Raw genomic sequence first — 19,606 nt, 5'->3', positions numbered from 1 at the left:
GAGGGTTCTTTAGATTTCACTCTTTGTGAGGCTTCGTTTTTGCCGCGTTCAATGACCTACGTGTCTGTGCCACAGACTGTACTGTTTACTCCGGAGGACCACAACCTGTGACGCTATTAGCTGCTCAATCGCACTAGGAAATAAAGTAATTTTTTGTTATAAATATAAAACGTCACTTAGGACCTATAATTACACAATCACTTTTAATGTTAAAAATATTTTTTGGGGACCCCCCAAAATCTAAAAATAAACTCTTATGGGGGGTCCCCAATGGCTTATGGGGGGTCCGGGACCCCCCCCAGACCCTCCTCATTTCGAACCCTGATGACATCAGCAGGATCACTATATCTCATCTTTGGTCTCTGGTGGTGGGCTCCAACTTTTCTGATCAGTGGACTCAGTACATTTATTTCCAGTAAGTTTTGAGTCTCAATGTTTATTAAAAGAAACACAAAAACATTTATGAACACGTTACAACCCAGACTGGATAGAAAGCCAGAGACCATGAAAGGGACGTCCTGCCCTGATACTGACGAGGGAGGCATTTGAAGAACTGGCATGTCTCCAGGTTCAAAGTGGAGCCAGACACAGATGTGATGGCAAAACCTTTCATGAACGCAGCATTTTTCTCAGGGTTTCAAGAGCCCTTCAGTGAGCTGAGAGCAGCACTCGAGCTCCGGCCCTGGGGGCCTCGTTTTTGTGTCAACAGTAAAGCTTGTTGGGATCCAACTTTCTGGAGGAGGGACTGTAAACATCCACACACAAAGAGCACTAACAATAAGACCCATTCTAGGAAGGAACTTTTCAGGGCCATAATGATTCATATAAATGATTCATTTGCTAATCAAACTCAAATCTCCATTTTCATACTACAAGAGAAGAGACTAAAGATACGGAATGTTTTGGGAAATATCCACCTCTCTTCTGTTGGCTGTTCCTGCTCCTCTGTTCATTTTTCCACGTTCCACCTGTCGGAGAGGGCGGGGTCAATGACGTCACCTGAAGCTGGAGTGGGGGGAAGGGGACGATTCGCCTCGCTCTCTCCCTCTCTTTCTGTGTTGTTCCTCGGGTCGTCTGTAAACACTCGTCTTCCACCTGCAGAGAACAATCAGCGGCCCCCCAGCATGCCGCCTCGGGTGTAGAGAGGAGTCACGATGCACAGCACGGCAACACTTTTCTACAAAGATTACGGATTTCTGGTGGTTTTTGGGCGGCCAGCAGGTTAGAGGACGGGGAAACTTCCGCGGAGCAACAAGAGCATCGAGATGGGAAACGTGATACTGATGACGCTTCTGCTGGCTCACCTGCCGACAGGTGAGACTCTTAATGGCTCTAAAGGGAAACACGTTTGGTTCCGTTACGTCTTAGTTTGGTAGTTTGGGCTTTTTTTTCAGTGAAAGCGCAGTAATTTAAGGTGAAGTCGCTCGAGCAAACAGTCGAAACTGACAGTGGTGTGTACGAGTTAATTATCGACAGGTGGAAAGAGGACAAGGCCGACTGCGGTCACGTGACCGCTGTTTTACACTGCTATGATGGTATAATAAATATATACACACAGCGGAAACATTCTCTCTTTACAGAAGATTATACTACGAAGAAATGAATCGGATCAAACGTTTCGGGAACTAATGTAGTTAGATGAGGAAGTATAGAATAAACATTGTTTTCATGATATTGTAATCTGCTAAAATAACGGATCAAAGACAGACAGATTTTAAAAACCGAAGAAACTTTACAAAGTCTGTTGTCAAGCAAAAATGTCCAACGTGTTCTCGGTCCAGCCTCCCGAATTGTGCTCTATATTCTGCTAAATATTAGTGTATATTAAGCTAAATACGGCTGCAAACGAATTGATTGGTTTATTATTAGTTAGTTTGCAGATTGTGTCACAAAATCAGGGTAGTGTGTTTAATGTTTTAATATTCTGTTAAATATCATGTAAGACAAAGGAAGAAAGGGGACATCTGGTTTTGTCTGAAAACTATGAAAAGTTCTTCATTTTTATTTCAAATAGGTTGTGTTTTCTGGGCAGAATTGTTCACATAACATGTTTCCAGTAGTTTGTTTAGTTTTATATTCTCAGTAAATAAAGGGCAAATTGTTGATTTAAAATGGATTTGTAAGTGAATCAAATACACACAGCTATGGTAATAAATGTACAACTGATCATCATGATGTCAGATAGGATGTTGTGTAAGGTCACTTAGCTGTAAAATAAGAAAAAAGCTAGTGACACTAATGCAAATATTTACTGGCGTCGGCTTTTCAAAATATTCTCTACTTCTATTCAGTAAATAAAGGTCAAATAAGAATTACATTTTTATTTGAAGTTATAAATAAACAGAGGAAAGCAGCCAGCACATAGATTCATTTGTCATTCCACATTGCTGATGAAGAAGTGTTAGTGTAGAGTATATGTACACACTTATTGACTTCTGTTTTAAACGTTTGTTCAGATTCTTATCAAGCATTCAAGAACCAAGCTGTTCTCACTCTAAAGTTAAAGTTGCACATTTGTATATGGTGTTGTTGGGGGTGCTGTTATTTCACTCTGTCGTTTCATTTGTCAGAGCTGCTGGCCATCCAGGTGATTGTTCCACAGACGGAAAGGAGCACCACTTTGTTTGCCTCTGTGATCCTTCGCTGCGACTACTCCACTTCAGTAAACCCTCAGGAAGTGCTGGTCACCTGGAGGTTCAAGTCCTTCTGTAAAGACCCGGTGCTGGAGTACTACTCCACAGGTGAGGCTGCGATTAAAAGAAGTTCCTGATTTCTATGTGCAATAGTGCAGCTCAACCAAAACAAAGAGATGCATAAACAGCACTTTGACCTTTATCACAGAAGCTTTTCATTCTCAGCACTAAAAACGTCTTTTATTATTTTCTTGTGCTCAAAAGATGACCAAAATGTAACTTTTCACATATACTTGTAACCAGAACTCTGTCTCTCAGTAACTCTTTTTCCAAATAATAAAAAGGTTAAATGTTTCAATGAAGATATCCCTCACAAAATGATCACTGACAACTTGATACATTTTTTTCCCTATAATACTTTCTGTTCCAATAGAGCATGCTTATGCTTATGTTCAGAAAGCATTTCACACACTTGACATTGTTATGCTATTCCTGGATGGTTTTTTAAGGCCTACATATTAATGCAGCAGGGAACTGAGGACATTACAATGCATCAATAAGTTCAAATAAAAATTGTGTCAACTCACTGACCTTTTACCTCTCTGTGACTAAGGCCTTTTCTAAAGATACAAATGTATGGTCTATAAGTCGTTTATGTATAATATCTCTACTTTCAATGGACATTGGTAGGCTAACTACTGTTTTCCTGTTGCCATGGACTTTGAGCTTCATTAATGATGATGATGATGACGATGATGCTTTTTATATTCCCCTTCAAACGAGCCTAACTCAGGATCAGACGATTCAGGTTTAGTCCAAGAGTTTATTAAATCTTCTTTCTTAGAACAGGCTCCAGAGGTTTTGTTTCAGGGCAGACATTTTGTCATAGCAGGAACAGTGTTACTATCAACACTACGATGTTCAACAATCATTGATGAGCTATAAACTGAAAAGCAAAAACATGTATGTTGTTGTTGTACTGTTTGAAGGAATTACTGCCAAATATATCATTGTTTGAGTTGAAAGAGGTACACCAATCTGGTAGAAAATGATATGCAATAAATAAATATAGAAATATTTCATTGTATTTTGTCTGTCCCTGAAGCCTATCAGGCATCTCTGCAGCTCGGTCAGGACCCCGCCAACGACTGCCCGGACCGCCAGCGAACAATCCGCACCGTGATCCAGAAGAGGGGCATTAATGAGCCCACGCTGGGTGTAGAATACAGAATACGCAAAATTACCATTCAAAACAGTAAGTTTAATCCTATTGTTGAGACAGTATTTCAGTGCATTCCATTGCAAATATTTTGTGTTTGTAACATCTATTTGTTTGAATATTTTTGGTGTGAAGCAGTTCCGATCAAGTTCAGCATTAATACCCTTTTCTACTTTGATTCCAAAGTAATGTGACGTTTTCCGCAAACAGAGGCTGACCTGGTTATCAATGAGGTGATGTGGTGGGATAACGGCGTATATTTCTGCAGCATCGACGCCGCCGGGGACACGGCGGGCGACTCTGATCGAGAAGTCAAACTCATCGTATACCGTGAGTTTCCCCGAGTTCAGCCTGTGTCGCTCAACCGAGCGTCACAAAGAGCCTGAAAAAAAGGCTTCCTGCGAGCGAAGCAGCAGTAATCATGTCCCCACTGGCTTGTTGCAGACTGGCTGACCGTCCTGTTAATCATCGTCGGTGCTCTCCTGCTCATCACGCTCTTCTGCATATGTTGCTGCCAGTGCTGTCCTCAGAAGTGCTGCTGCTACGTCCGCTGCCCGTGTTGTCCACAGACATGCTGCTGCCCGGAGAAAGGTACGAGAGGCCGCTGGCGCTCCAGGAGTCCTTAAAGAAACATTTATGCTGCGACCCAACTTTTTGTCTCTTGCGGCGCTTGTATTCGCTCAAACGTATCAAACATCTACCACGTCCTTACCCAAGATAATTGAAACTATCTCACTCCCTCTTTGTATTTCCAGCTGTGATGCAGCACAGGATGATTCGAGATGCTCAGAAGGCTATGTCTCCTTGGATGAACGGTCAACCCATTTACGCTCCCATTAGCTCCAACGCCTCCTCCCAGGGCGTTCCCATACTGTACTCCGGTGAGGGACACGCCAAATACTTCCCTTCAATGCTTTGTTGAATCGAATGTGTTGTTGTGTCATTCTTCCTGAGAACAACTGCGTACGGTTAGTTTCAGTATTTGGAGGACACATTGTGTCACTATATGAACACTACTTTTATGCAGATATTTAATATATTTATATCAAGAAAATAACCCGGCATAGTTATTTTATAGCAAAGGTAGTCCAACAAAAAACCTGTTACCTTCAGCTCTACGGTTTTGGTTGACTTACCACTCCCAAAGAGGAAACCAACTGTATCCCAACCAACCTATCCAACACAAAGACAGAGACACTTTAGTGACATAGTGGGACATTTAGCAGCCGTAGAGATAGAGAGCCTAACATTTTCCAAGGGAATCAAACATGTTGCTCTCTAACTGCTGAATACATACGTTTTTGCTTACAACATCTGAACTTTGCGAAATGAAATTGTATCAACGGTGTGTTTACAGCTTGTTTCTGATGCCTCCATGTGGCCAAAAGTCAGCTGGTGCAGATTATTCACTTGTCACTTTTGTTCCAGGCTCGTACTCTGACTACCCCACTAAACAAAACTTTGCCATGGCTCCCATGGAGATGTCCCCCATGGCCCTCCAGCATCAACCTCCTCCTCATCGAAACCACATGAAGGGCAGTGCGCATGGCGGCCACCGTGGCCCTGGTCCGGTATTGGACTTCCTGGAAAACCAGATGAGGGGGCTGGATATGGGGGCACCCCAAATGGTTCCTTACTCTCACCAGAATATGCTCCCGTTGCAGCCCCAGATGGCTCCTCAAGCTGTACCCTACACGCCGGGGCCCCCGAGCATGCTGTCTGCCCTGGATGAAATGGGGGTGAGGGGGCTAGAGAGACGCGTGATCACTCTGCCTCCTATAGTGCAGCGTGTACCCAGCTTTCCCTCGCGCAGGGGGGCGGCTGGCGGAGACGGAGCCAGAGACGCTCCAAGAACCTCCAGCCACTCCAGTGGGAGCACGAACCGCCGCGGGGGAGACAGTCGCGGCTACAGGGACGTCTCACAACCCAGACAAGGGATCCTGCGCGATTACAGCGACGACTCCGAATGGGAGAACAGGCGAGCAGGAGCGCCACACAGGAGTTCGGGGAACAGCAGAGGAGGCTCGGCCGGGAGGAGAGGAGGCGGATCCCGAATGCGGACTCGTAGTCGCGACGACCTGATGGAGGAGCTACACGGCACTGCGGCGCGGAGGGAGAGGAGCTATTCTCCTCCTCAGCGGCGCAAAGGATCCTGGAGCTCAGACGAGGAGGGCGGCAGCGGAAGGAAAGGAGGCAGAGGGAAGAATTGGCCGGAGAAGCCCCCCAGTTACTTCTCCATCGAGAGCCAGTCTGGACGTAGTACCGGTCGGAGGAACTACGACCGCTTTTCGGTAAGATCCAAATACTGATATGGACTCCAAACCAATGGTCTGAGTTATTCTCTTTTCTTCATTGCATTCTGTCCGCTGTTGCTTTGTGGTCTTGGCTTCTTTACTTCATTGCTTTTCGAAGCTATCACACGCTGACTATTTGTTAGGCTACTGTGCAGACAACCACGTTCCAATTCTGTAAATATGAATGCTGTCTCTATGGCCTACATGAGCGTTAAGTCAAACTGTTGCCCAATACTTTACTTTATGAGCAAATACCTTAACATTTCCAATTAAAAAGCCTCAGCTGTAGCATACTAACGGGTTAAACTAAGATTTTGAACATGTAAACTTTATACCTGCTAAAATCAGCATGTTAAGATTTTCATTGTGATTATGTGGCACCAAGTAGTTGGTAGTAAGCTAAGAACAGGCTCACAGCGCCATTAGGTAGAATTAAGTATTCAAGCTGAATCTAAATTATTTCATCATCTTTTCTCTTAACTTCTGTTATTTTGGTCCTTTGTTTGGCGTAGAACTTTTATTTAAGTACTCAAAATAACAAAAGCATCAGCTAAATGTATTTTAAGCATCAAAGGTTTGTACTCATAATGCAGAATGTTTTTTTTTTTCAGGCTAAATAAATGATGCAGTATATTACACACATTTTGTTTTTTGTACTATGCACACATTGCTTATCATTTGTATAGGTAGATTAGAGGTATCAAACTGCATAGAATGTTTTTTATGTAAGAATTAACAGTTAACAAAAGTAGTTCTGTAAAATAATTATGTACAAAAAACTATTTACCTCAATAGTTTACTTGAGTGAATGAAAATCTTTAACCATATTCCTCCTCTGTCACTTTTCTCTCTTAGGATAGAAGTTCCCGTAGTGGCACCAGCGTAGTCATCTGAAGCATTTCAAATTTTTCTTTTTTACTTGTATCTGAATGTTTTGAGAGCGGTGAAAATGAAAATAAATAGTTAACTCTTTCATCTGTTCAGCCTAGAGAATATATTTGTTGTGAAATGTAATTAATGAATATTCTGCATGGGATACTTTTACTCTGAATGCACCTCATGGATCTGCAAAAAATCATCATGAAGAAAAGCTCGTTTCATCTTTCAACATTGCAGATGTTATTAAGCCTGCGTGTGCATATTGTCCTGTCTGTTTAGAATTGTGTAACTTGTATCTGGTAATAGAAAAATGTATCTTTTCTTTATTTTTTGAAGTAAATGTTTAACAGTTTCAAAAAGCAGAATCTAGAGCAGTTCTATTTCATCCTTACTGTCATCCAGGATTCATAGAACCGTAGTTACATATGTAGCTTTTGATGTTGTGGGTTATTTAGGTTCACCAATTTGAACACGCAACTTGTGATGAACTGATAAGTGGATTTTTTTATGTTTTCAGAATTTTGCATAAATTCTTGTGCTATTTTAAGCCATCATTCTTTTTTTAATCTTTTATTGATAAATGCACTATTGGACAGCAATAAAACGTATATGTAAATGTATGAAGATTGACTTACTGGACTTGAATGATCAACACCAATGCAGAATTCCGACTTTTGTATCACGATGTGTGTGTGTTTTTAAATAAACTTTTAACAAACAGCAATTTTGAAGTGGATCATTCATATAATTTATTTTTAAATTACATAGATCACTCGATTTGTCGGCCCCAACCAAAATATCTATGGGTCCTTGTGTCAAAATGTAGTTTTTGATTTTATTTTAGTCCCTTGGATTGCAATTCTCATCAAAGTTGCTTTTCAAATTAAAGTAATTGAACCAGAAACTCGGAGAGACGAAATTGAGAAGAAATCCAACAATAGATTATTTGAACTTGATTTAGGAAATTGTTTAAAATGTATGGTGTACACTGTGCCATTGTGCTATGCTAAAACGTGTGTAAATATACCAATGTTGCATTTTGAGTAACTTCGAGATGATGAAGCTGAAGATGGAGCTGTTGTTCACTGAGTGGAGGTGGACGGGGATTGGCCGCCTGTGAGCCCGCCATTCTGCGCTCTGATTGGTTGCTCCGGAGGGGGGAGGAGGGGGGAAGAGAAGTGAAATTGTCAAAGTCAGAGGATCTTAGATCAGCTGTTAGCTGTCTGTCACCGACAACGTCAACTGAACCGATAGCTGAAAGCCGGGCTCAACGACCACCTCAACGGAACGTCCAAGTCAGAGGCCCCGCAGCGTCGCACCGTTTTCAGGTCGGACTAGCTCAATGTTAGCCACCGGCTAGTTAGCTTCAGCGTACAGAAAGAGAAGCGACGGGTAGCTAGCAGGAGGTTAGCTTAGTTTAGCTTAACTTAGCTTAGCTGCAACAACCGCACACAGCAGATTTGAAATACGAACACAGTGAAAACAATGCTTCAGGCAGCAAGTTATGGTGTAGGCTGCTATGGCAACAGCACAGAGCCAGCTGTGGTTCACATCTGCATGAAGGAACGTGTACTCTGTGTCTTCCGCAGTCAGAATGAACTCGCTACCGGGAAGAGCCGCGCTGTCTCTGTGCAGGCGCACGGCCGCCGGCGGGATGAGGGTCTTCGCCGGTTCTCCGGGCCACCCTGCTGGTGCCGTGGCGGTGGACCGGGCCTCTCTCCAGGCTGTGCGGGTCTGCCACTCCGGCACGAGCCGCCAGGGCAGCACGACTACCAAGAAGCGGGGCTACGACATCACCAGGAACCCGCACCTCAATAAGGTGAGCTCTGCGATGGGCCCGGTACACGTTCCTTTTACTACGCGGACATGACCGCAGAGTTTACTGTGATCTCAATAGTCTGCATGTGTGGTTGTCATTTTTTGCATGCATTTCCCAAATACGGGATTTCGTTCTACAAGCAAATGCTGCAGATGTGTTTTGTCTAAATAGTCTGTCATAAGCATTTAGATTTGACTGGTGTATTGCTTTAGCTTTCGGAATACTCCCAGTCAAAGAATCGTAGGCGTTTTGTTTTATTACATGTTATCTGGCTCAAACATGACCGGTCATCACAGCTTTTCTGGAGGCGTCGTGATGCTGCAACAATTCCTTCTATTCATGTTAGCTTTGTGAAGTAGCACGTGCTACAGCACAGGACTGCTGCATCAATGCCTTAAATGCTGTCTAAGTGATTTTGTTCAGGTATTAGGGCCCACATCTGGAGCTGGCACTGGTCTCCCTCGTATGTCCCTATAATTTATCTGTATTGGATTTCTGTCTGTCTTAAATAAACATAAAAGTATGAATCAGACATAATGCTAAAGTAATCATGTGGTGATTGCAATGCTTAAGCACATAACGATAGCAATGCTTAGAGGCAGATAGAAAGAAAATGCTCCTTCCAAAGATGCAACAGTTACAGATCTGGTGGAAAAACAAACTCCCACCAAGTGACTCATGAAGGGTTTGGGTTTTTCTAGGAATTCTTTTTTTTCTTCCTGCCTTTCTCACTATTTGAGGACAGATACCTCATTTTGTAAGTTGATAGGCAGTCGTAGTTCCTGAGGCCCGGTCAGCAGTTACTGTACACACTGACCTTCCTGTCCATTCAGCAGAAAGTCAGCGAGTTAAGTCATTCTGATTAGAAAACAGGAAAGTAAATTCCTTTCAGCAAACTTGTTAAACTGTTTGCAGTGACCTCTCGGATAACATTCGAAATGCAATGCAACATTTATGTCTGTTAATCGTGGATTATGTATGATCACATTTGTTACAGATCTTTTAAATGGCAAATGTTTTGCACTCTCATTGGTTAGGTGAGACTTGTTTGAAAGTTTGCGGTTTTAATGTTAATTAGTATCTTCTTTTTGTAACGTCTGGTTGTATAGTGGTTGTGAGCCATATCTTTGAAATACTGGAGAGCATGCAGCTTACGGAACAACCGTGGCTTTAATGATTGTAAAATGAATTGAACTGTCATCAACTCGATATCTAATCGCCTATCACATTTTGCACTTTGCCGGTACAAGGGTGTGTTCGGATACTTTCATATACCATCAGTAGAAATAAAACTCAATCCGACCTTCGGAGGCCAGTTTGTTCCTCATGTAGGTCAGCGTTTCCCCTGCTGTGCGGGAAGAGAGCGGAAACGGTAGCAGAAGGGACGAGGGCAGAGCAGTGAAGCTAACCGGGGAGGGAGCTCAGGCCCCCGCACTATTGGACAGAATAAATAGATTAAACCTCACCCTCCCCTCCAGTCACTCTTTGGAAAGAATGCAGAGACCGAGGAGTAGCGGCACTAACCATAACCAGAAGGCAGAGGGCAACAAGGCTGCTTACCAAAATAAAAGCTTCTCCCCAGCTCGTTTAAAGCTTTTAAGTGAACAAAGCATTTGTCTAACTTTTAAAATGTGGCTCTTTTGTTCAGTCTTTCCTGACAACCAAATAGCAACTGAAGCATAATTAGGAGAGAACATAAAAAAGGACATTGTATCCGGGTGCAGGAATGAGTCATAACAACCATATTCTGTGATGACTAACATGTGGTCTGGGGTTTTTTCGTTGGTGGGCCTCACCCTGTGCAAGCTTTTTTTCTTTTCTTTTTTTCAGGGATCAGTGTTGTATAACTGCTCCTTTTCCACTGTGCAGGGAATGGCGTTCACCCTGGAGGAGCGCTTACAGCTGGGCATCCACGGCCTGCTGCCCCCCTGCTTCCTCTCCCAGGATGTGCAAGTACTGCGTGTCATGAAGAGCTACGAAACACGCGCCGATCCTTTGGACAAGTGAGGGAACTGACGCCGACATTTACAATAAAGCATGCTGTTCAAGGCTACTTTCTGCAGAGATTGAAATAACCAAGATTTTCCCTTAGTCTCCGTATGATTTAAAACTTAATTATTTGTCATGTAGAAGAAGGATTTGTAAATGCATAGTTAATGACACATATAAGATAACGGCAGGAGCCATATTTCATGCAAAAATGTTTTTAGCACAGTTGCAATTGACAAATCTCTGAAAGAACCATGCTGAAAAATAGTGACGACGGCTCTATGTCTCAGGTACATCCTGCTAATGACGCTGCAGGACAGGAACGAGAAGTTGTTCTACCGTTTGCTGACCTCTGACATCGAGGAGTTCATGCCCATCGTGTACACTCCCACAGTGGGCCTGGCCTGCCAACAATACGGCCACGCCTTCAGGAGACCCCGGTGAGAGTAATTCCATCCACAGAGTAGCTGCACTGCATCACTGTTGGTTTAGTTATTTCCTCATCCATACATTTGTTTAAAATCCTCTATGAAGGAATGTTGTTCATGTATAGAAATGACCTATCATGTACACCTGGGATCTCTGCCCAACATCTCCGACAGTTTGATTTTCATTTATGTCTCTTTGAACAGTTAAAGTTGCTCAGTAAGTTTATCCATTACAAAGGAATGAGTCCGATGTTGTGGTTTAATCTGAATTACAATGTTTTATTGTGTAAAATAATTTGTTTAATTAACATTAGTTTGTTTATGTTTTTTAATGTTTTGTACTGCTGTATCTCAGTTAAACAAATCAAACCAATAGGGTGAGTAAATTGAGGTCACTTGTACGCGAGATATATACACTCACCGGCCACTTTATTAGGTACACCTGTCCAACTGCTCGTTAACAATTCATTTCTAAGCAGCCAATCACATGGCGGCAACTCAGTGCATTTAGGCATGTAGACATTGTCAAGACAATCTCCTGCAGTTCAAACCGAGCATCAGTATGGGGAAGAAAGGTGATTTGAGTGACTTTGAACGTGGCATGATTGTTGGTGCCAGAAGGGCTGGTCTGAGTATTTCAGAAACTGCTAATCTACTGGGATTTTCACGCACAACCATCTCTAGGGTTTACAGAGAATGGTCCGAAAAAGAAAAAACATCCAGTGAGCGGCAGTTCTGTGGGCGGAAATGCCTTGTTGATGCCTGAGGTCAGAGAAGAATGGCCAGACTGGTTCGAGCTGATAGAAGGGCAACAGTGACTCAAATAACCACCCGTTACAACCAAGGTGGGCATAAGAGCATCTCTGAACGCACAGTACGTCCAACTTTGAGGCAGATGGGCTACAGCAGCAGAAGACCACACCGGGTGCCACTCCTTTCAGCTAAGAACAGGAAACTGAGGCTACAATTTGCACAAGCTCATCGAAATTGGACAATAGAAGATTGGAAAAACGTTGCCTGGTCTGATGAGTCTCGATTTCTGCTGCGACATTCGGATGGTAGGGTCAGAATTTGGCGTCTACAACATGAAAGCATGGATCCATCCTGCCTTGTATCAACGGTTCAGGCTGGTGGTGGTGGTGTCATGGTGTGGGGAATATTTTCTTGGCACTCTTTGGGCCCCTTGGTACCAATTGAGCATCGTTGCAACGCCACAGCCTACCTGAGTATTGTTGCTGACCATGTCCATCCCTTTATGACCACAATGTACCCAACTTCTGATGGCTACTTTCAGCAGGATAATGCGCCATGTCATAAAGCTGGAATCATCTCAGACTGGTTTCTTGAACATGACAATGAGTTCGCTGTACTCAAATGGCTTCCACAATCACCAGATCTCAATCCAATAGAGCATCTTTGGGATGTGGTGGAACGGGAGATTCGCATCATGGATGTGCAGCCGACAAATCTGCGGCAACTGTGTGATGCCATCATGTCAATATGGACCAAACTCCCTGAGGAATGCTTCCAGCACCTTGTTGAATCTATGCCACGAAGAATTGAGGCAGTTCTGAAGGCAAAAGGGGGTCCAACCCGTTACTAGCATGGGGTACCTAATAAAGTGGCCGGTGAGTGTAGTTTACTGTGCATCTTCAAATCAATACTGCTGTCCTATTAAAAAAGAAAACTTACTTCACAGGGGACTCTTCATCACCATCCATGACAGAGGCCACATCGCTACCATGCTCAACTCCTGGCCTGAGGCGGACATAAAGGTGTACACACACACACACACACACACAGCTGCCTATGGTTTGGAAACTAACACTGTACGCTCCCCATCTGAATGACGTTTGTTTCCCTGCAGGCCGTCGTGGTGACGGACGGGGAGCGTATCCTCGGCCTGGGGGACCTAGGAACCTACGGCATGGGGATCCCCGTCGGGAAGCTGGCGCTCTACACAGCCTGCGGCGGCGTGCAGCCCCAGCAGTGTCTCCCCGTGCTGCTGGACGTCGGCACTGATAACCAGGTGTGTTTGATCACAGTCCGATCAGTTGTAAAACAGAGGTAATATCTTTTGCCAATTAATCAATAACAGATTTTTTGTTGTTGTTGTTCTAGGCCCTGCTGGACGACCCGTTGTACATTGGACTGAAGCACAAGCGGATCAGAGGGAAGGAGTACGACGAGCTGGTTGACGAGTTCATGCAGGCGGTGACAGACAAGTGAGTAGAAACAAAAAAGGAGACCGAATACGTGAGCGACTCTTGCGGTCTGACCCCCCCATCACTGCTGTGCTCTGCAGGTACGGGATGAGCTGCCTCATTCAGTTTGAGGATTTCGCCAACAGCAACGCCTTTCGCATCCTCAACAAATACAGGAATCGATACTGCACCTTCAACGATGACATCCAGGGTACTTGAACACGCAGCTGTATCCTCTCAATGTTTGTCTTTTTAGTTGAAATGACTATTTACCATTTCACCATCCCACCATCAATAACTTGGGCTAGACAGTTGTGAGTAATGATTCAGTAACAGCGCCTCCATGTGTTAAACTCGCCATAATGTTTGTGTATCTTTAGAAAAATGTAGAGATTCCCTTACTTATGATCAGAAAAGGCCTGCTTACGTAAAAAGCCTTGGATGGTGGGATTATTTGCATGAAGATGCACAGAGACAAACTTTCCTTGGATCATCTTTGTATTTGGTGCTGGGAGGAGTCCGTTTCAATTAGCTGAGCAGTGTGGTCGAGTCCTCTTACAACCACTACTGCTGGTGTGAGGAGGACATTATACACTAAAGCATTGGAAAACATACAAATATTGTACAATAACAGGCATAACGGACTATAACAACACTATAAGCACGACAATGAGACAACTTGGAAATTTAATTTAAGTCACACAAGAAGATTAAAATATCGCACGACCACCAACTGAAAACAACATGTATACATAAATTACAATACTTGTAATAATAATAATGTTTTCTTTTTCCTCCTCAGGCACGGCCTCTGTAGCCGTTGCTGGGATGTTGGCTGCTCTGAAGATCACAAAGAATACACTCCTGGACCACACCGTTGTGTTCCAGGGGGCGGGTGAGGTAAGAAGCTTTCCCGCCCACTAGGTTTTATTGTCTCCTGAAATGAAACTACTTGATGGATTGATTGATTGATACATGATTGATTTAAAAAAAATAAATGTATTCCAGGCTGCCCTGGGAATCGCTCACCTACTCATGATGGCCATGGCCAAAGAAGGAATAAGTAGAGAAGAAGCTGCCAAGAGAATCTGGATGGTGGACTCAAAGGGTCTCATTGTGAAGGTAAAGTGGGAATCCCGCACTCTTTCCCGGATATCAGCTGTCTGTGGATCACCAAACGGATTAAAAGGTGTTTTATTCATATTTAGGGACGAGGAAATCTCAACCACGAGAAGCAAGAGTTTGCTCATGATCACCCGCACATAAAAACTTTGGAGGAAGTGGTGGCCACCGTCAAACCCACTGCCATCATAGGTGAGTCTACCTGGAGGTCACGTTGTCCCTTTTTTTAAATGGTATTAAAATAAACCCTTTTTATAACTCATTGTTTGTTTCATCCATTTCATCAGTTGTGGAAAAACAGAGAAACTTTTTAAAGGTGAATTTTTGTCCCTCCAGCTTTGCTCAGATCCATAATAACATGGTAGATTCCTCCAAATCAACTAACCCCGTCAAAGACTTAATGTACATGTTTGTTTTTATTGGTCTAATTTCAAACACTGCATGTGGAAAATATTATCAGACTTTCAATCAAAACTGTAGCACCACTGTGTTAACATGACCGCATTGTTTCAAATCAAAAAACAATTCTTGAAAGTAGAACCCGAGATTTTTAAAAAAAAAATGTTAAACTAGAATTTGGGGATTTCTTTGGAGGGATTGATATTTGAGTGATTTTTAGATGATGGATTGTCTCTGTTCTGTTTCCTGAAGGAGTGGCTGCTGTCGCCGGAGCGTTCACGGAGAAGATCATCAAAGACATGGCGTCCTTCAATGAGAGGCCGATCATCTTCGCCCTGAGTAATCCCACCAGCAAGGCGGAGTGCACCGCAGAGCAGTGCTACCAGCTCACAGAGGTAAGGAGCAGCATCTCTGGTGATTTGAAAGGGCTGTAAGAAAACGTTCAATTGATTACAATTAGGCCTTTATTCAGTAAATGTTTTATTGTGTGTACACTCAAGATGTAAAAAAACAAAAATTCAAACCGTTATCCGATCCCACTGTATTTACAGAAGTGCTTGTGTCCCCCCCCTTCTTTTCCTGTTCAGGGCCGGGGCATCTTTGCCAGTGGAAGTCCGTTCGACAAAGTGACGATGGCTGATGGACGCACCTTTGTCCCCGGCCAGGGAAACAATGCCTACGTCTTCCCCGGAGTTGCTTTGGGTGTCATTGCTTGTGGAGTACGCCACATATCTGATGACATCTTCCTCACCACGGCAGAGGTATTTCCTTTCTACCACACATCACTGATACATTAATGTCTGTCTATGAAGAATTCAGCTCTAAATAAACATGTATTTCTTTTTTTTTTCAAAATGAAAACTGACTGGTGAACTTCAACCAATGCGAATTGTACACACTTGTGTATTAACCACCACTGTATTTTAACCACAATTAAACCTTGTAACACCCCTATTGTTTCAGGCGATAGCTAATATGGTAACAGAGGAGAACTTGGCAGAGGGAAGACTCTATCCTCCTCTTAATTCCATAAGGGAGGTGTCCTTTAAGATCGCCGTGAAGGTACGTTCCTTTGTGGTCCGCCATCATTCCTCACAATGCAACATGTGACTTCAGTCCAGGTTCAAATACCACAGGGGTGTAAATATTGTGGTATGATGGGTTGCATCTAGAGCTAAAACTGGTCAACTAGTGTTTATGCAGAATAAAAGACTGCTTTATAGTGTTTGTCACAAAATTATGCTACTGCTACTACTAAGTTGTAATTCTGATTGGTGGCACTAAAGTAGTGACCTCACCAATATTTCCATGCACTTCAACAGATTTTTCCTGTGAAAATTACCTTGTTATGTGAAATATGTTCATGTTTGTTTCCTTAACTTGTCCGAAGAATCTAACCCTTTTTAATAAAAAAACAAATGCTTATTGTTTGTTCACCCCTCTTCCATCTGATCTCTTCTCTGGCAGATTGTCAACTATGCGTACAAAAACAACATGGCTTCACTGTACCCCGAGCCCAAAGACAAGGAGGCCTTTGTGCTGTCTCACATCTACAGTCCAGATTACGACTCCTTCACTCTGGACACATACAGCTGGCCACAGGAAGCCATGAATGTCCAGGACGTGTGATCCTGCCTCTCACTCCCCAAACTCTGTGTGCTGATGTGTTCTCATGTACAATTTTGGCATCGCCTCTGTTCAGGAACTTTGCCAATGATCCTCGCCTGTTAGCTTTCTCTTTGTTTCTGTCTTTCATTTATAAATGGTTGTAATTCTGTAGTGAGTTGTATTTCCGTCTTTCAGAAATGAACTTCAGTTGTGCGTACCTGAGATCAAGACTGAGTAAACTATGTAATGGTCACACTCATGAACAGCATATCAGATGTCTTAAGCGTGGCCTATATGATTTAAGCAACAAAAAAAACTACACTCCTTACGTTAGATTGTCCAGCAAAATATTTTTTAGAGCTGAATCAGAGCTGGTGGAATGAAAAAAATCTATACTGATCAACAATAATGCACAATGCTCCCTCTTGCCTAAACAGAGCACTCATTATAAAGCTTTAAAAATGAACAGAAACTTTCAGTGCCTCCAACTATTTGGCTTCAGGATTCCACTGCTGTAGCTGGCGCTTCGTACGCTACACTCCTCTCTGCCCACATTAGACTTAAACACTGCGTGTTCGTCTCTGCCTCCCTTTGATAACCAGTCACTCTTATCGGGAGGCGCTTCTGTTGATGTGTTTAGAGGAGGCATATTGGGGCATATGATGTCACCATCAGGATGTTTTTGTATTACCATGATGTCTTTTGGTTTTGTACCGAGATCTCTTCCGGTTGTGTTTTAGCCAAAATTACAGATTAACTATCTTCTATTTGACTCCTCTGATACTCTGCAAGCTCTAGTATTGGATATGTTCAAACGTTTTTTAAAGGGAACAGGAAACTTTTAAAATGAAATTGTAAGCAAAATATTAAAGATTTATGGCTTTTTTGGATTATTTTGAATTGTCTCTTTTTGATAGCTGCAAAAAACACTAGTCTGTATTATTTATTGTGATTTCTTAAAGCCACACAAGCAGTGAGGTATTGCTAAACCTTTGATCACTTTGGATGTTTTGCTCCCTGTTGGTGAAGCATCACCTTTAGTATGTGATGTGTGCATCCCTCTTTTTGCTCGACACGTTTCGAGAGGAAGCAGAACCAAGAATAACTGGTGTCTTGTGGATTAGTCTTGCGAGAAGCATTATTAGAGGAGACTGTTTTTCAAACCATTTCAGTAACAATTTATATCTTCTCGACCTGATTAGGATTTTTTTTCTTCCCTTTATGTCGGGTCTCTTTTAAAAATAGTTTTCAAATTAAGTAGAGCGTTCACTGTTGAAGAAAAATGGGAAATTCATTTAACTCAAAATCTTGAAAAACAGTGATTCTTGTGTCATTGCAGTAAGTTTAATATCAGGAAGGCATGATAAAAGATACATCCCTATTTTGTGATTGACACTATTATTCCCTCATATAGTGAATTATATATAGAGATGTTTTCTTGCTCATTAACAATCAGAAAATAATGCATTCAACAACGAAATAGAAAGCTAACAAACAGGCTGGAAAGGAAAGCAAATAGGAGCATTTTCTCAGGCCTGACTGCAGTCTTCTACTGTTGTGACAGCATGCAGTACGCGTGGATCCTTTCAATCAAAATATTTGAAATGAGAAGAGAAGTATTTGTATACTGGAGCTAATGTAGAAATGTATATAAAAAGGCAAGCAGAGAAAGTCACAGATGAGGATATAAAAGCTGGAAAGATTCTCCCCAATAAGTTGAACTGTGGTTGACAAAAGGTTTTGAATCAAGTTATTTAGTAAAGGCATTTTACCGCTGTCATTAATGAGATGCACTGATGTGTCCGGTAAACAACTGAAATAACTTACGTTTAAGTATAAACCAAATTGGGGAGATATATAGATGAGATGTAGTTCAAGTATGTGGTAGGTTGCAGGACAGGTAATCACAGAAAGCTGTATTTCATGTAAATGGCCTGACATGCAGAACAGTTTAACAGCCTGAGGAAAATCTTAAAAATAAGAACCTCTTTTTCAACACCAACAAACAAATACACTCACCGGCCACTTTATTAGGTACCCCATGCTAGTAACGGGTTGGACCCCCTTTTGCCTTCAGAACTGCCTCAATTCTTCGTGGCATAGATTCAACAAGGTGCTGGAAGCATTCCTCAGGGAGTTTGGTCCATATTGACATGATGGCATCACACATTTGCCGCAGATTTGTCGGCTGCACATCCATGATGCGAATCTCCCGTTCCACCACATCCCAAAGATGCTCTATTGGATTGAGATCTGGTGATTGTGGAGGCCATTTGAGTACAGCGAACTCATTGTCATGTTCAAGAAACCAGTCTGAGATGATTCCAGCTTTATGACATGGCGCTTTATCCTGCTGAAAGTAGCCATCAGAAGTTGGGTACATTGTGGTCATAAAGGGATGGACATGGTCAGCAACAATACTCAGGTAGGCTGTGGCGTTGCAACGATGCTCAATTGGTACCAAGGGGCCCAAAGAGTGCCAAGAAAATATTCCCCACACCATGACACCACCACCACCAGCCTGAACCGTTGATACAAGGCAGGATGGATCCATGCTTTCATGTTGTAGACGCCAAATTCTGACCCTACCATCCGAATGTCGCAGCAGAAATTGAGACTCATCAGACCAGGCAACGTTTTTCCAATCTTCTATTGTCCAATTTCGATGAGCTTGTGCAAATTGTAGCCTCAGTTTCCTGTTCTTAGCTGAAAGGAGTGGCACCCGGTGTGGTCTTCTGCTGCTGTAGCCCATCTGCCTCAAAGTTCGACGTACTGTGCGTTCAGAGATGCTCTTATGCCCACCTTGGTTGTAACGGGTGGTTATTTGAGTCACTGTTGCCCTTCTATCAGCTCGAACCAGTCTGGCCATTCTCCTCTGACCTCTGGCATCAACAAGGCATTTCCGCCCACAGAACTGCCGCTCACTGGATGTTGTTTCTTTTTCGGACCATTCTCTGTAAACCCTAGAGATGGTTGTGCGTGAAAATCCCAGTAGATTAGCAGTTTCTGAAA

At 42.9% G+C, this 19,606-nt stretch overlaps 2 protein-coding genes across 4 annotated transcripts; both read left to right on the top strand.

The window, feature by feature from the left end:
- The first annotated feature begins 1,013 nt into the window (after positions 1-1,013).
- ildr1b (immunoglobulin-like domain containing receptor 1b) lies at positions 1,014-7,745 on the top strand. Of its 2 annotated transcripts, none has more exons than XM_062565128.1 (8): positions 1,014-1,314; positions 2,571-2,741; positions 3,739-3,888; positions 4,063-4,182; positions 4,297-4,443; positions 4,608-4,733; positions 5,281-6,143; positions 7,007-7,745. In XM_062565128.1, exons 1-8 carry the CDS (start codon positions 1,266-1,268, stop codon positions 7,016-7,018), a joined length of 1,638 nt encoding a protein of 545 aa, XP_062421112.1. In that variant the 5' UTR covers positions 1,014-1,265; the 3' UTR covers positions 7,019-7,745. The 2 variants fall into 2 exon arrangements, with proteins under 2 accessions (XP_062421112.1, XP_037345223.2); XM_037489326.2 differs by having other exon boundaries at positions 7,002-7,745.
- Positions 7,746-8,175: 430 nt separating this feature from the next.
- Positions 8,176-17,484, top strand: me3 (malic enzyme 3, NADP(+)-dependent, mitochondrial). 2 transcript variants are annotated; one of them, XM_062564796.1, is made up of 15 exons: positions 8,180-8,353; positions 8,615-8,844; positions 10,714-10,847; positions 11,124-11,273; positions 12,961-13,036; positions 13,129-13,290; positions 13,383-13,486; positions 13,567-13,676; positions 14,268-14,365; positions 14,474-14,587; positions 14,674-14,779; positions 15,239-15,381; positions 15,574-15,747; positions 15,950-16,048; positions 16,454-17,484. In XM_062564796.1, the coding sequence occupies exons 2-15, from the start codon at positions 8,620-8,622 to the stop codon at positions 16,613-16,615; spliced, it is 1,857 nt and encodes a 618-aa protein (XP_062420780.1). In that variant the 5' UTR covers positions 8,180-8,353; positions 8,615-8,619; the 3' UTR covers positions 16,616-17,484. The 2 variants fall into 2 exon arrangements, with proteins under 2 accessions (XP_062420781.1, XP_062420780.1); XM_062564797.1 differs by lacking the exons at positions 15,239-15,381; positions 15,574-15,747; positions 15,950-16,048; positions 16,454-17,484 and adding an exon at positions 14,875-15,149 and having other exon boundaries at positions 8,176-8,353.
- Positions 17,485-19,606: the final 2,122 nt, after the last annotated feature.

This window comes from Pungitius pungitius, chromosome 10, assembly GCF_949316345.1.
Source record: "Pungitius pungitius chromosome 10, fPunPun2.1, whole genome shotgun sequence".
Lineage (NCBI taxonomy): Eukaryota > Metazoa > Chordata > Actinopteri > Perciformes > Gasterosteidae > Pungitius > Pungitius pungitius.
This window is presented reverse-complemented; position numbering and strand designations above follow the sequence as displayed.